This window comes from Dama dama, chromosome 31 (genome assembly GCF_033118175.1).
Source record: "Dama dama isolate Ldn47 chromosome 31, ASM3311817v1, whole genome shotgun sequence".
Lineage (NCBI taxonomy): Eukaryota > Metazoa > Chordata > Mammalia > Artiodactyla > Cervidae > Dama > Dama dama.
The window spans coordinates 49,283,651-49,301,388 of record NC_083711.1 but is presented as its reverse complement, the minus strand read 5'-3'; the positions used below and the strand labels follow the sequence as shown (position 1 = coordinate 49,301,388).

Sequence of the window (17,738 nt, the reverse complement as noted above, 5' to 3'; positions counted from 1 at the left end):
GGGGAAAAAGATTGCTGCCTTCTGCTTTAGAATATTATTAGTCAGATTACAATAAAGCAAATTTATGAACGTGAAATAAGTATTTTCAAAGAGAACCCAAATTGTCTTTTTCACTTAGAACCAATAATTTGAATTACCAGTAAAATCACCAGTGGTAATTCTTTTTTTTTTTTTTTTTAACTTTTTATTTTGTATTAGAGTATAGCCAATGAGCAATGTTGTGGTAGTTTCAGGTGAAGATTGGAGGGACTCAGCCATGCATAACATGTACCAATGGTGATTCTTACTTAATTTGGGTGAACAGAAAAGTGACATTTTCCAACATTGGATATTTTCATATTTAACAATTTTAAATTACCATTGGGATTTTTTTTCAAATAATTTAGGAAATTACTAATAGTCAGTAGTTTTCTAATTAGACTGGAAAGTAGACCTTATATATCCTTAAGATTTTACAAATGTTTTCATTTGATCATTTAGAATTTTAAGTTATAAAATTGTTGTAAAACCGTATAAAAGAGTAATCCTGAATGTAAGAAATAGTTTCTTTTCACTAATTAATAGATAGTTTTTGGCGAGGTAAACCTGTTTACTTTTCTTTACAGAATTAATTGGTTGACATTTCTCTACATAAATAGTGTTTGCTTAGCATAGAAAATAAAAATAAAGACAAATAGAAAGCAGGAAAAAAAAATTTTTAAAAAAAAGCAGGAAAAAACACAGCCAGCCACCCTTAAAATTTAAAGTAGAAGATTTTAAGAGACCAATAAGTAACATTATTAAGTGGTTTTATCATGGTATATACTTAACCATTCTGCTATTGCTGGGATTTTAAAGTTGCTTGTATTTTTTGCTGTTATAAATAATACTGTGATGAATATCTTCATGCATAACTTTTCCCCATCCGTTTTGTATTTTTTTGGTACAGGATTCCAGGTGTGGAATTATTTTGTTAAGAATAACAAATGTGCAAAATATTGTTAACATTTCCCCACATTTATGTTTTCTCAGTCTTTCATTCATACACTTAAGTGCATATTCACATACATATTTTTTTTTTCCGGAACTATTTGAGAATAAGTCACAGACGTCAGGCACTTTACCTCTGAATACTTTAGCCTATGCTTCTTAAAAACAAGGAATTCTTTTACATGATAACCACAATACATCATGAAGATTTATTCTAGTTTCTTTTTTAATATCATCTTCGGCTTTTAATTACACTGAACATATTAATTAATTTATTTATTGGACCGTGTCGAGTCTTAGTTGTGGCACACCTGGTCCTCACTGCATCATGTGGCATCTTTGGTTACAGAGCACAGACTCTCCAGTTGCCGCACACGGGCTCAATAGCTGCTCTGTGCGGCCTTCAGTAGTTACGGCACACAGAAACTCCACTAGGGCAACACGTGGGCTTGTTTGCTCCATGGCACGTGGGACCTTAGTTCCCTGACCAGGGATCGAATCTGCATCCCTTGCACTGCATGGCGGATTCTTAATCTCTGGACCACCAGAGAAATCGCTGTAATAATTTCATATTATCATCTCATATAAAATCTAGAATCAGAATTCTCCAAATGTCCCCACGATGTCTTTTTTTTTTAATCTAGGATCAAATTGAGGTTCATGCATTATGTTTTTTGGTTTTTGTGTCTCATTAGTCTCTTAATCTTAGAATAATCCCTCCATCTCTTCACCCCCTTAAACCATGACATTGACTTTTTTGAAGAGTTCAGGCCAGTTGTCTTGTAGGATGTCTTATATACTAGATTTTTAAAATTTGTCTAGGTTTGGCCTTATGATTAGGTTCATGTTACATTTTTGACAAGAATGCTTCATAGCTAATGTCATTTGCTTATTGCGTCACATCAGAGGATATATAATATCTCCTTGTCCCACTGTTGGTGGCCTTATCTCTATCACTTGGTTGAGGCGCTACCTGCCAGATGTTTAGTTACAAAGATGCCTTTTTCCTTCATAATTAATAATTGTGAACCTGATTATCTGTTTGCATTGTGATGACATCACGGTGGCTGGGCACTAATGGGAAAAAAATGATAAAACAGAGTATGTTTGTGGCATTACAAATTCATAATTATTAATCTTACTGGATTTCTCAATCCCAAGATAATCCTACTGTGTTTCACTAGTCGTCTTGTGTTCCTCCCCTATACAATGAAGACTTGAAGCCTTTTCTCTCTTCAACCCTGTGTTCCTTTCCCTTGCATATTACTCTGAGAAAATGATCTTGGTTTCTGGAAGAAGCCCATCATAAACCAGCACAGTGGAGCAGTTAAGAGTGCCATCTACAGAGTTGAGAGTGTATGGCTCTGGATCCCACTCTCACTATTCAACCCATTTTACTGTGGGCCGAGTTATTAATCAGGCTGTCCTGGTTTCCTCAGTTACGAGGAGCAGTTACCTTTGTACCTTGTGGAGTTGTTGGTGTTCAGTGGCTCAGGCGTGTCTGACTCTGACCCCATGGACTGCAGCACGCCAGGCTTCCCTGTCCTTCACCATCTCCTGGAGCTTGCTCAAATTCATGTCCATTGAGTCAGTGGTGCCATCCAGCCATCTCATCCTCTGTCGTCCCCTTCTCCTCCTGCCATCAGTCTTTCCCAGCATCAGGATCTTTTCCAATGAGTTGGCTCTTCGCATTGGGTGGCCAAGTACTGGAGCTTCAGCTTCAGCATCAGTCCTTCCCATGAACACACAGGACTGTTCTCCTTTAGGATAGACTGGTTGGATCTCCTTGCAGTCCAAGGTACTCTCAAGAGTCTTCTCCAACACCACAATTCAAAAGCATCAATTCTTCAGCGCTCAGGCTTCTTTATGGTCCAACTCTCACATCCATACATGACCACTGGAAAAACCATACTTCTGACCTCATGGATTAGTTGTGAGGATTAAATGAGGTAAATCATTGTAAAGGGCTTAGCATAGTTTCTGGTATATGGTGCATGTTCAATAAATATTAGCTCTTTTTATGCCACTTCTTAAGAAACTTAATTATAATGTTAATTATTCTGTCTCCTGTATCTTCAACCTCTCCTATGTTGTTGACTTCTTCCCATAAGCACTTAAACTTACACAGATATTTTCTATCTTAAGCTAAGTAACCAATAATTAACTCAGAAGACTTGTCTTGAATCTTACATTTATCCTCAGCCCTTGTCCTATATTCCCCTTTCATAGCTCTGTGTCAACTGCCTACCTTTGCTGTGTCCATGTCCCTTTTCTTCTTTCCTGTTTCTGCTCCCACCATTCCATTAAACTATCCCCAAGTCACCATCACCTCTCTAAATTCATTATTTTTTCTCTTCATGTTTTCTTTATTCTTCATAAAAGATCAAAGTCATCTTTTTAAAAATACAGCTGTGATATCATCATTCTTTTATTAAAACTAGGGGATTGATACTGTTGTTGACATTAAAGTTTCAAATCCTCAATATAGTCCACACAGTTCTGCCTAACTGCCCATCTTTATACAGATTTCCTCTTCATTCTAAGCACTTGAGCCAGGTAAGTCCTTTAATTTCCTTGAACAAACTTTCCTCATGTCTGAGCATTTACATTTTATCCTGCTTTTTGAACCACTCTCCATTTTCCACTTGTTTCCTTTGGATAGTTTCAACTTCAGTAAAAGTCATATTCTCAGTAAAACTTCCCTTATCTGGTTCAGCAGAAATGCAGCATCTGTACTTTTTGTTCATATTGCTCATTACAGTTGTGATTAAATAGCTAATTGGATAATTCTTCCTTGAAATGTAACCTCCACAGAGGCAGGAACTGTAACTCTGTTGTTTGTTGCCAGTTGTTTTGCTAGAAGGTATTTGGTAAGTATTTGTTGGATGAAGAATGAATTTCTATTCCTTCATAGCAATGTCTCTCATCTTTTTATTGTTTAATGATAATCCTAAAATCTATAAGCTTTTCTTTAAACCCCAAATGTGTGGCGTTTCAGTGCTCCTTGGAAGAAGGAGCAGCTCCCGCTTCTACTGGGTGATCTGAAGATACAGGCCCGAGGGGCAGGTGCAGACAAGTCATTTCTTTGACATCTGTTTTATCTTAAAAATGTACAAACACTGCTTTCTGTTTCTTAATATTCTTACTTTTGTTAAGCAAAAAGGGCCTAAAACTGATACTAGGGAGTAGAATAGACACTCTTCTAATTAAACGTTTTCAGTTCTTCCCACAATTCCTAATTTGACATTGTTTGACATCAACTTGGTAGTCTGTTCACAGTCCTGTGTTTCTGGATTCAAGAACTGAACACAGTTCTCCAAGTATTATTGGTACAAAGATACGTTGAATGAGTAATGGGCAAAATGTCATGAGGCAAAAAGCTGACAGTGCTTGGATTTATCAATTTTACTTTTGAAATTGGTATACATACAGTGTTTTAAATTGACCTATTTTTAGAAATAAGGTAAACTTAAATGTATCTTAAGACTATATAGAGTTAAGACTGTAGATGATGTACTGTTATCTTTAGGTTTAATTATGTTTTCCAAACCAGCAAATACTAAACTAAGAACACAGTTGTAATGCAGGAAGTGGCTGCCTTTGTGAGGTGATGTGCAGATGAATATTGTTGTCCCACGGATGGTGTGGCTAAGCACAGTTTGGTTACCAGGAATCCCAACGGCTGTGCATGTGTGTGACCACAGTTGTTGTAACTCAGACAGAATTCTGAAGAAAATCCCAATTTAAGTGAAATGTGCTTTAGTTTTTCATGTATATTTGAGAATGGTTAAGCAGATTTTTTTAGTTATGGTTTTTACTACTCTGGTTAATTGCTTGAAGAACTGAATTAGAATTCCTTGAAGGTTTTCATTTGTTATAATTTGTGATGAATACATGTATTATGTAATATTTAGTACTGTATGTATTAATTATTTATGTGTGTAACAGGCAACTCAGAGTTATGTTGACGAATGTCCTATGGACGGATTTAGGACGAAAATTCAGAAAGACCCTACCTAGAAACGATGCTAATTTATGTGATGCCAACAAGGTGCAATCAGACTCATTGCCTTCGACATCTGTTGACAGCCTAGAGACATGTCACAAATTAGAACCTCTTCACCAAAGCCTTAATTTATCTGAAAGGTATGTTGTTCAGTATTGATTTTGTTCAGCTTATTGCACTGGAAGTACTTTAAGTCCAATGATCTTAAAAATAAGATTGTTGGAAGTGATCTTTAAGAAAATCGGCATATACACGTGTGACTCCCTCAAATCTTAAAGCTGACAATCTTAATTTACAAAGTTAATGACTACATTTCGTTAAATCGATTCGGTTAGAATTATTTTTAAAAAACAAATAATATTGTTAGTGCATTTAACTTAATAATTTGATTCACATATACATATTTTTAAAGATTCACATATATAAAATGAAGAACTAGATATAGACAGGTAGATAAGGACCTAGATTTTGTTAGGTAAGGACCTAAATATTATCTCAAAGGTATGTTAAAGATGAAAAGAAAAAAAAAAACACAAGTATGTCTGTCTATCTATGGATCTTTTTATTTTCTGCATCTTTAACATTTGTTGTTGTTCAGTTGCTTAGTTGCGTCTGACTCTTTGTGATTCCCTGGACTGCAACATGCCAAGCATCTTTAACATATCTTTTAAATATTAGTTAATCTAGGTCCTTACCACTTTTTACTTTGTGAGCTTTTTGTATTTTACATGCATTTTTAAAAGAGATGATTTTGAAATATTACTCCCAGATTTTTAATAATAAATATGCAGTTTAATTTTGAAAGCTAACAAGACCCGTTTTGTTCCATATTTTTAAAAAAAATTGTATGTGAAGTTTGGGACTAAAAATTAGAAATTAACTCTGGGAATTTGTGACCTATAACATAATTTTTTAAATGTATTTCCATTTACAGTTTTAACCCCCCTTTTTTTTTTTTTTTCAGTTTTAACCCTTAAATGAATTATTTTTTTAGGGGAAGTATTTAGTTTCAATTAGAAGAGCCTGTCATTAGCTAGATGGTGCTTTGATTATTTGGTCTATAACCTTAATGGCAATGTTTTTCAGCAATATTTTTAATATTTATTTTTTACTCGTTTGTTTGGCTGCGCTGGGTCTTAGTTGTGGCGTGTGGGCTCTAGCTCCTTGATCAAGAACTGAATCAGGCCTCTTGCACTGAGTGCAGTCTTGGCCACTGGACCACCAGGGAAGTCCTTGGATAACAATTGATAAGTGCTTTAAGCCAAGATCCAGCGGAAACTTGGTGACTTTCAGTACAATTATTTTAAAAATTAAAGTAGAACTCTGTCAAAACATTTGAACATAGTATTGTGCTGTACTTTTTTTTTTTTAAAGGATACTTCTTTTAAAAAAATGCAAAAACATGATAAGCTATGTAACAAGAATTCCCATACTATATCATACCTGATGTAAATTAAACTTTCTAAAGCACCCAAAATCTTAGACACTTAGCTTTAGTAATTTATGAAGAAGCAATTTACTCTCATTGTTCTGAAGTCCAGCATTTTCCTCTTTAGTACAGGTGAGCTATTCATTTACTGTGCTGCTAGATCTGAATAAAGGGGGCTAGTTAAAGGGATGGCCCTTCCAATCTCTTTGGTTCTTTTGAGAAGAAGCTCTAGCTCTCCTCCAGATGACATCCATTCCCTCATCCCATGTCTGACCTTTTTGAATTAGAACAGTATGATTAGAACAGTGTAATGTTTCATCCCCCAGAATAGTTTTTCTCACCAGAAATTGTTAGCAGCTAGATTATGTGTTCAGGAAACTTGAATATAACGTGAAATAGAGTCCCGATAAGGTTCTAATTTGTTTTTTACTCTATGTGTGTGTTTCTGTTCCCTTACTCAGATGAACTACCAGTTAGTCCAGACCTAGCCCTCAGCTGCAGGTGTCCTAGGTTTAGCTTGTTTCAAAGTGAGTGAATCATCTTTGTTTTCAGACTTGTTCCTTTTTCTGTATCTCCTCCCTGTCTGAATATATGACTCCTTTTTACACTTAGTTCTTCGCATTAGAACTTAGAAATTGTCCTGGCTCCTGTTTTTTCCTTACTCTTTGTAGCTGATCATTTATCAAGTCTAGTTATTTTTACTTCCTAAATCTGTCTTCAAATGATCTTTTCTTTCTCTTTATCACCACTGCCTCAGTTCAAACCCTGATAACTTTGTGCCTTTATTACTCTGATCATAATTTTATTGGGCTTCCTGTGCATAGTCTTTTTTTTCTTCTTGGTTATTTCACCATATTGTTGCTGAAGTATGAAGATGTTATGTGTCACTCTACTATTTAACATCTTTCTGTGGCTCCAGATATTCTTTAGGATAAAGTTCAAACTCTTTACCTTGGCATTGCAACGTCCATAATGATTGGACCTTGATTGTCTCTAGGTTTATGTCTGTCTACTCTTCCACATTCAGTACTGTGCTTTAGAATTAGGGGACTGCTGGTAGCTCACTGAATGTATGATGTTGTTTTATACCTGAGAGCTCATGCTTTTTGTTCTTTTATCTTGGGAAAAATTTCCTTTTCCCCTTTATTGACTGATATTGGTCTTTAACACTGAACTCATTTCCATCTTCTTGGGAAGACTTCTTCGATTCCACCTGCCACATCTGCATTTGATCCCTTTCTTTGTCTGGGGAAGCTGCCTATTCCATGTCATAGCACCCATCACAGTTAATGTGATTTCTCTGCCTCCCTTACTATAAGCTTCATAAGGGCAGAGACTACAGTTTATTATTTTTTCCTTGCACAGTACTGGGCACATACTGAATTCTCAATAAACATTTGCTGAGATTACTTGGCAGAGTTATATTTTCAGTCTCTTTGATTGAAATGTCTTTTCCTCCATCCAGACCAATTATCTGCTCTGTAATTTTGGTCTCAGACAGGAAAAGAGAGATTATAAGCTTCAAATAAGAAAATTGGAGAGCTGTTCAGGGTATAGGTTTGGATAGATGTTTTCTGTGTGGAACTTGCTATCTAGAATAGGAGACTTTCTTCAGTCTTTGCTTAACTTTGACATGATACTATTTGTCTTATTTTCATTTTACTTGGCTAAGATGTCATTATTTCAGAAAGATGAAAGGAAGAAAAACTTATGTTTAGTTCTTAATTTTAACTACCAAGTAAACCAAAATTACTTATTCATTCCCAGCAATGGCTTCTTTTTTTTTTTTTTAAGTTTGTCTACTTATTTTTAAGTAATTTTAAAATTTTATATTGGCGTATAGTTCATTTACAATGTTGTGATAGTTTCTGGTGTACAGAAAAGCACATTCTGGGATCTAAAGGTAGTGATCTAAGTATGTTGTCCTTTAATGAAGACAATTTAGCCTTTTAACTTCTGGGTAAAGTTGAGAAGAAAAACAGAAAATAAAAAAAAAAGAAAAACAGAAAATATGTGATCCCAACCAATCTTGTTAAATAATGAAGAAAAGAGTCAAGAGTTTTAGAAATGTCAAGCTAGCAGTATGTGGGATACACACATTTCTTTTAAAATAAATAAACCATATTTTAGTTTAGGTTTTATCTCTGTATGTGGCTCATATCTGTTTTCCTGGGAGAACATTTCCAGATCTTTATAAGCCTTGGTCAGTAGGCAAGAAAGAACCTAGTGGGAGATATGTGCAAAACTTTTGAGAAGGTAAACCGTCTTTATCTTGTCTTCATTGATTAACACCAGAGATTATTAGAGAAATACTGAGACAGTGTACAATATTCTGTTAAAAAAAGTTAACTCCTGGTTCTTGGGATTTCCCTAAATGGTGTAATTATATTTATCTGTGTTTTTCTTAAGTTTATATATGTTTGGAGTTTTAAAAGATTACATATTCCAGATATTGTGATGGTATGACTTTTTGGACACGCTGGTATTCCTGTAATCTTAAGACTTATTTAAGCCAGCAATGGTTTAGTTGAGTGATACTTTATTCACTTACAATATTGCTTAGTAAAAGAAAAGGGTAAATTTAGAAAATTTGTGTATTATTTTAAGAAGGTAATTGAAAAGTTTTAAAAAAAAAATTATGTAGCTTAAACTAATTTAGAAAGTAATATTTTGAATGATACCGTCTGGGATAAGAATAGATTTATAGAAACCCTATTAAAATGCCACAGCACAATTTTAGCAAAACGTCCATCTAAATTGCAGCAAAATAAAAACTACATTAGTATTGTTATTTTTTTACTTGTTATTTATAGCTTTAATGCCAGATGCAATTATGTTATCTGTCAACAAGGGTTCATTTCTTTAAAAATTTGCTCTTAACATCAAGGATATCTTAATAGCTCCTATCAGATTTTCAAAGTTTTCTCCCATTTTTTTATTTCAGTCTTATATTTACCTTGCTACTTATCTGTGGGTGGAACTCATAATTTGTAATTGAAATAATTAAGGACCAGAATGTGTATAGAGACACATTCAATAAATGATATTATTTCTTAGGCCAGTATACTTTCTGCTTCATTTCACTGTGTTACAAAATTTGGTTCTTCTTTGGTTTAGCATATTATGTTTTGAAATGTGCTTTCAACATAATATTAAGGCTTTCCTGGTGGCTCAGACGGTAAAGAATCTGCCTGCAGTGTAGGAGACCTAAGTTCAATCCCTGGGTCAGGACAATCCCCTGGAGAAGGGAATGACCACCCACTCCAGTATTCTTGCCTGGAGAATTCCATGGACCGAGGAGCCTGGCAGGCTACTGTCCATGGGGTTACAAAGAGTTGGACACAACTGAGTTACTTAAAACTTTCACTTTTATAATATTAGTAAGTAAAATTAAATCTGTTTTACTTACTGATACTGTTTGTGTACTTGGGAAAAAATTTGAATGGACTGTGTCAAATGGCAACTTTCAGTCCTTCCTGCTATGTTGAGATAGTATAAGAGATGAAGTATACACTTTTATATATTTCTTGTTAACATTCAGAATCTTTTGTACTGCTGGCTAGCCCTAGAATGTCCATGGTAGTGCTAATTTATAAATTGTATATCAAAAGGCTGTTTAGATATTATGAACTTAGTTATCACTTTATAGATTTGTATTCTGTAAGGTTGTCACACAAAACTCTGATTCTTCAAGGTACCCAAATTACATTAAGTTGTAAATAATTAAAGAAAGATATTTGGGCTATGGTGTGTGTTATGAAGAGCTAGGAGTACTATAGGTATTGCTAACTGTTTAATTATATGCTTTTCTAAGAAGATGTTTTCATTAAGATTGCAGAGCAAAGCATGATAAATTATGACAATTAAATGCTAATTGAAAAGATAATCTATAAGTTTGGGGAAGACTTCAATAGTAGGAAGATTAAAGTGAGCTTCCATTTATTATATATTGACTATGTGCCAGAACTTGTGCTAATTGCTTTACATCTTGTATTTCATTTAATCTTAATCATTTTTAAGGTAGATATTACCATTCTCCACATCTTAGAGATGAGGAGATCAGTGATAAGAGGCATAAATTATGGTAAGTACCCGACCTAAGGTTATATAATTACTAGCTGAAGTTGAAACACTTCACCCTGTGTTTGACTCCAAAGTCCTTGCTCTTAACTCTCTGCCCATACTGCTTTTCATATTTCTGACCTTTAATTTTTTTCATAAGTAAAGTAGGAATTGGACTTTATTACATATTTTACATGATATTGAACTCATTAACCTTTAAATATTCTTATTGTTAATTTTTCTCTTGTGGCATTTGTTCACAGGAGTAGAATGCTTTTTAATTGCAAGGTTTGCCATGGTAGACATACTGAGTTAGCTCCTTGAGCCTTTCAGTAGCTTCAGAGGCCCTTTAGGGCTTTTGTCCTTTAGAGCTGTGGGTTCTGTTGTAGTTTTGTGTATAATCTCTTCAAGTGGGTTTTGGGGGAATTTTCAAATTTTTGTCTTCTAAGAAAGACTTTTAAACTATTTGTTTAGCTTAAAAATTCTCATTTACCCTCTAAGGTTCTTTTTTCATAGCTCTGCTTTTTCTTTCTTCAACAATCTAGCAGCAAAACAAACCATAATGGAATAGAATGATCATTCGATATTCAAAAGAGAATTCTAATCTTTATAATTATTCTTTTCCTTGCTGATATTTGTAAATTTTTTTCTTTGCTTATTTTTGCTGATTATTCTCTTCAGTACTTTGTAGAGAACAACGCTTCTGTGGACTTTCTCTCTCCTATTTGGAGTTTTCTTTAGGGACTCAACATTTAAAAACATACTTAAACATACTATAGACAGGCATTTAAACAAGTGAATTATAGCTGATGTTTTATTTTTGGTATTTCTTCTTCTATCCTCCACATTTTATTTTAAATACTACAGTTCTTGAATTATTTTGTTATGAACTACTAATAATAGGGGACCATGAAGAGTATATCATCAATTCTTAAAATGAGCTATCAGCTAGTGTATCAAATTCTCTCATCTCTTAAAAGCAAGTAAAATCTAAGGGGACGACAGAGAATGAGATGGCTGGATGGCATCACCGACTTGATGGACATGAGTCTGAGTAAGCTCCAGGAGTTGGTGATGGACAGAGAAGCCTGGCGTGCTGCATTCCACGGGGTCGGAAAGAATTGGACTCAACTGAGCAACTGAACTGATTTGAAGAAAAATAGTTCTTACTTGAATAAAATTCTCTCTTCTAATATTCCTACATTCTCCTTAAAAATTGAGAACTGCAGTTGAGTTTTCTTTACTCATTTCACAGCAGTTCCTAGTGTGAGGTCAGGCAGAAGAAATATTGAGACTCCTTATTGGTCCTTCATTGTCTTCATTTCTACTTCAAATCCAGGATTTTAAGGAGGGTTCTGTCAGGCATCAAATATACAAAGCAGACAGTAATAAATAGGATTCTTAGAGGCTTAAATCATGAGAGGAGAAAGAAAAATATCTTTGTTCTTCACTCTCCACAATTTGTGATTGTGCTAAATGGCTTACTTTATTTCCTTTCTTCCTTCACTCAAGCTCTTGAGTTTAGAGAGTTATATTTACCATAGCCTTGTTTTAGATCATATACCCAGTACATTTTTGTGGAGGTTGTGCTGGAAATGGATATATTTAAGGATTCCTAAAGTATCTACAGAGAAACTCAAGTTATCTGGATGCTGTGGCAAGTTAGTATTGAAAATGCAGTGTAATGGAATAAAATTTTAAAAACCCAAAAGCCCAGGTTCTTCTAGGAGCTAGAGTTGCTTATACTTGGGCAACCATTTAACTTTTATGAGCTTTGAGTTCTTCATGTTTAAAATAGAGAGGAGACTAAACTATTTTACAGTTCTCCTAGGATCTGAAATTCTACATTGTCTGGAACATAGTGAAAAGAACACAGTGCTTCTATTCTATACTGAACATTGAAGGGTACCTCTGAGTAGTATAGCAAATGTAGCACAGTACAGGGAAGCTCACATTGTTTACTTAAACAAAAGTAGTTTGGTCCTTTCTAGGTGTTATCTGTTATTTCTCACAAAATGTCAGTAAAGTGCTACAAGTGACCAGTCAGGGGGAACATCTCATAAACAGGAGATAGGAAAACTTAAAGAAAACGGTAACACAGATTTTAAAAATCACAATAATTTGGTCTAGGCCTGTCAGTTCAGGGTCAGATATTTGCCTTAAAGACATCATTGTAGTGTGGCAAAGAGTATCAGTTGTTCATAGTAACAGCTTGCTAACCAGGAGAAGGTTCAGAGAAGGCAATGGCATGCCACTCCAGTACTCTTGCCTGGAAAATCCCATGGACGGAGGAGCCTGGTAGGCTGCAGTCCATGGGGTCTCGAAGAGTCAGACATGACTGAGTGACTTCACTTTCACTTTTCACTTTTATGCATTGGAGAAGGAAATGGCAACCCACTCCAGTGTTCTTGCCTGGAGAATCCCAGGGATGGGGTTGCACAGAGTCGGACACGACTGAAGTGACTTAGCAGCAGCAGCAACCAGGAGAAGGTTAGGCCATCCTCTTCTGTTTAAGAAGATAACAGGCTTGCATTACTAGTTTTTATATGAATCCCACCAATTTAAAAATTACGCTTTACTTTTCTAAACATTAGTTTTGTTGACGCTTTCTCCTGGTGCTATTATGTAAAGCATATTTATTACCATCAATATATGTGCTGTTTCTCTTAAGGAATCTGTCATTACCATAGATTTAGTCTGAATGATGTCTTTCTTGTTAGATTTAGCATTTATCATTTGCCAATTATGGATATGTTATTATTTACCAAGGCCCTTTCTGTTGAAAGAGAAAAAATTTTTTTTGAATTGGTTTGTAGTTTCTGTATTTTTAATAACTACTGGAAAAGAAAAACCTTTTTTTTTTGGTTTTTGAGAAAAATTGGCTAAAATTTTAAGCAGTTCCAATAGCATCCACTAGTATAGTTAAAGCCATATAGTGGCAGGCCAGTCTATGCCAGTTTATAAGATGTAAGTACTTCCAGAAACAAAAAAAAAAGTGTTTGTCCAAAATTTTGAGTATTTATGGGTTGATTTCCAGGATGGTATAATTCTAATAGCTTACTTATGCCAAGTTGAAAATGTTTGAAACTTCAACTTCCTAGAATTTTTTTTTACTGCAAATTTCAGTATAGTACAGTGTTTGTTATTTTATATGACAGGATACCCAGAGTTATATTGACGAATGTCCTGGGAACGAAATTAGGAAGAAAATACATAACGACCTCCTCTGTAACTGAGGCCAATTTGGGTGACACAGACAACTTGCAATCAGAGCAGCTTTCTTCATCACCTGATGGCAGCCTAGACTCTTGTCAAAGTCTAAACCCTCACAAGAGCTTCTTTTTATCTGAAAGGTATGTTTAGTGACAACTCTACTCAAAATAAACTGTGCACTTATTCTCATGAGCCTTCTTCTGTTCTCCCCTGGGACAAATGTGTTACTGCTAAATAACTAGTGTTAACTTTTCTCCCCTGGTGACTGGAATCGCTATGGGAACCAGCAGCCCATAGTTAAGAGTCAGTTTCAGAAAGTACTGGTCACTCTACTTGTGTTTTGGGAAAATGAATGTAGATTTGTAATGAAAATTTAGTTACCTACTGCATCTTTTCTAATTGAAATTCATTCCCCTGACATATGTCTGTTCCTCATCTTTCTTTGTCCTGTCTACCCATCTGTTTCTCCATCGATCCATCCATCCCTTCTTCTTTTCTTTTTTTGTTGTTTTTATGCTCAGATTCTAGAACTCTGCCTAGTCACTAAACATCTGCTGAATGAGTGATTGTATGCATTCCTGACCAAAACAATGATATGAGGTCGCTGAATTGGCACATGGCTTAACTGAACCAGTAGGAGAAACGGAAAGCAGCAGTGCCAGGTGGTAAACCCACCTGCCAGTGCAGGAGATGCCTGAGACAAGGGTTCCGTCCCTGGGTGGGGAAGACCCTTTGGAGGAGGGCATGGCAATCACTCCAGTGTTCTTGCCTAGAGAATCGCATGGACAGAGGAGCCTGGTAGGCTACAGTCCATACGGTCACAAAGAGTTGGACATGACTGAATGACTTTGTAGCAAAGTACTAGGAGAGGCTCATATGGTGTTTCTAAATAAGGAAAAAAATGTGTGGTTAAAAAGCTCAGGGATGTCAGTTAGTACACAGTTAGTAGGGACCTAACAGAAGCAGAAGATATTAAGAAGAGGTGGCAAGAATACACAGAAGAACTATACAAAGAAAGATCTAAAAGACCCAGATAAGCACGATGGTGTCATCACTCACCTAGAACCAGACATCCTGGAGTGTGAAGTCAAATGGGCCTTAGGAAGCATCACTACAAACGAAGCTAGTGGAGGTGATGGAATTCCAGTTGAACTATTTCAAATCCTGAAAGATGATGCTGTGAAAGTGCTGCGCTCAGTATGCCAGCAAATTTGGAAAACTCAGCAGTGGCCATAGGGCTGGAAAAGGTCAGTTTTCATTCCCAACCCAAAGAAAGGCAATGCCAAAGAATTCTCCAAGCCAGGCCTCAACAATACATGAACCGTGAACTTTGAGTTGTTCAAACTGAATTTAGAAAAGGCAGAGGAAGCAGAGATTAAATTGTCAACATCCATTGGATCATCAAAAAAGCAAGAGAGTTCCAGAAAAACATCTACTTCTGCTTTATTGACTATGCCAACTGTGTGGATCACAACAGTGGAAAATTCTTAAAGAGATGGGAATACCAGACCACCGTACCTGCCTCCTGAGAAACCCATATGCCGGTCAAGAAACGACAGTTAGGACTGGACATGGGACAATGGACTGGTTCCAAACTGGGAAAGGAGTATGTCAAGGTTGTATATTGTCACTCTGCTTTTTTAACCTATATACAGAGTATATCATGCAAAATGCCAGGCTGGATGAAGCACAAGCTGGAATCAAGATTAACAGGAGAAATATCAATAATCTCAGATATGCAAATGACACCACCCTTATGGCAGAAAGCAAAAAGGAACTAAAGAGCCTCTTGATGGAAGTGAAAGAGGAGAGTGAAAAGGCTGACTTAAAACTCAGCATCCAGAAAACTAAGATCATGGCATCCGGTCCTGTCACTTCATGGCAAATAGATGGTGAAACAGTGGAAACACTGAGAGACTATACTTTATTTTCTTGGACTCCAAAATCACTGTAGATGGTGACTGCAGCTATGCAATGAAAAGACAGTTGCTCCTTGGAAGAAAAGTTATGACCAACCTAGACATCATATTAAAAAGCAGAGACATTGCTTTGTTGACACAGTTTGTCTAGTCAAAGCTATGGTTTTTCCAGTAGTCATATATGGATATGAGAGTTGGACCATAAAGAAAGCTGAGTGCCAAAGAATTGATGCTTTTGAGCTGTGGTGTTGGAGGAGACTCTTGAGAGTCCCTTGGACTGCAAGGAGTTCCAACCAGTCCATCCTAAAGGAGATCAGTCCTGGGTGTTCATTGGAAGGACTGATGCTGAAGCTGAAACTCCAATACTTTGGCCACCTGATGTGAAGAACTGACTAACTGGAAAAGACCCTGATGCTGGGAGGGATTGAGGGCAGGAGGAGAAGGGGATGACAGAGGATGAGATGGTTGGGTGGCATCACCAACTCTATAGACATGAGTTTGAGCAAGCTCCGGAAGTTGGTGATGGACAGGGAGGCCTGGCGTGCTGCAGTCCTTGGGGTTGCAAATAGTCGGATACTACTGAGCAACTGAACTGAATGATATTAATATGTCTTTGTCTTTTATTCTTGTAAATTCTTAGTGCCATTCTCCTGTATTTTAACCAGAATTAGGTCATAACATTGAAATTTTTTGATGACTTGTTGGCAGAAATAAATGTAATTGTTTTCATTTCAGTCATTTCTCATTTTAGTGAAGATGGATTTTGTATTTCTTTTTTAAAACATTATTTATGTATTTATTTTTAGCTGTTCTGGGTCTTGCTTGCTGCACGCAGGCTTTCTCTGGTTGTGGCAAGTGGGTGCTGCTGTCCAGTCGCGGCACGTGGCTTCTCGTGTGGAGCACAGCCTCCTGGGTGTTGCAGCATGTGGGCCAAGTGGTTGTGGCTCAGGGGCTGTGGAGCACCTGCTCAGTAGTTGTGGTGCACAGACTTAGTTGTCCAAGGCCTGTGGGATCCTCCTGGATCAGGGATCAAACCTGTGTCTCCTTTGGCAGACAGATGCTTTACCTCTGAACCATCAGGGAAGCCTTGGATTTTGTATTTCTTACATGAGTTTTCTCTTAAGTCTTGTGTGTATTGGGGTGTTTCATTTGTTTCTTACTAATTTGTAAGAACTCTTATGAAAGGTATTATTTCCTTGTTATATGTGTTGGAAAAAATTTTTTCAAGTTTTGGTTTTGTAATTTTATTTTGTTTATAGTAACTTCTGTGGCACTGAGACTTAAAAGTTTTATTTTGTAAAATCTGTCAGTGTTTGACTCCTGGTTTTGGTTTGCTCTTGGGAAGACATCCTCATCCCAAAGTATAAAAATAGGTTAGTCAGCTGCTGTTTTAATTTATGGTTTTTTAAAATGAGGTATTAGACCCAGAACAACTGGCTGGAGATAACTTTTCTAATTGAAGTGTTGATTGCTTTTTGCCTTTCTGGAGTCTTCTACAAATGTCTATGGGTACTTGCATTGCTTCCACCTTTAGGTGATTGTGAATAATAACACTGTTATGAACATCAGTGTACATGTATCTGTGTTTCTATATACTTTCAGTTCTTCTGGGTGTATTTCTGAAAGTGGAATTTCTGGATCATATAATCCTATTATTAATTTTTTGAAGAACCACCGTACTGTTTTCTGTAAATGTAAAACTACATCATTTTACATTGCACAGCAGTGCACAAGGGGCCTGGTTTTTTTCACATCCTTTGTAACACTTGATATTTTCTGTGTTTACATGATCGCCATCCCAGTGGATGTGAACCAATATCTCATTGTGGTTTTGATGTGGTTTTAGTGTTATTGAACATCTTTCTCATGTGTTTATTGGCCATTCATGTATTTTCTTTGGAGAAATGTGTATTTGAGTCCTTTGCCCATTGATGAATCAGGTTGTTTTTTATTTGTGAGTTTAGAAGCTCTCTCTATTCTGAATATTAATATATATTAATATTGTCATAAAGTATGATTTGCACATAGAGCTCCCATTTTGTGAGTTGCCTTTTTACTCTATTGTTACTGCCATTTGATGTACAGAAGTTTTAGTTTTTTTTAATTGAAAATTTTTTTTTTTGGTAATGCCATGTGGCAT

The 17,738-nt window shown here is 36.0% G+C and overlaps 1 protein-coding gene across 11 annotated transcripts in view; it reads left to right on the top strand.

The window, feature by feature from the left end:
- SENP7 (SUMO specific peptidase 7) overlaps positions 1-17,738 on the top strand; it is a 155,855-nt gene that overhangs the window by 72,596 nt on the left and 65,521 nt on the right. For 5 of the 11 annotated variants that reach the window (XM_061134132.1, XM_061134133.1, XM_061134130.1 and 2 more), the window contains 2 exons: positions 4,918-5,115; positions 13,625-13,819. The exons of 3 other annotated variants lie outside the window; for them this stretch is intronic. In XM_061134132.1, the coding sequence (XP_060990115.1) occupies positions 4,918-5,115; positions 13,625-13,819 (393 nt within the window). The remainder of the gene's footprint in view (positions 1-4,917; positions 5,116-13,624; positions 13,820-17,738) is intronic. 3 more of the 11 variants (XM_061134137.1, XM_061134134.1, XM_061134135.1) reach the window with 2 other exon arrangements.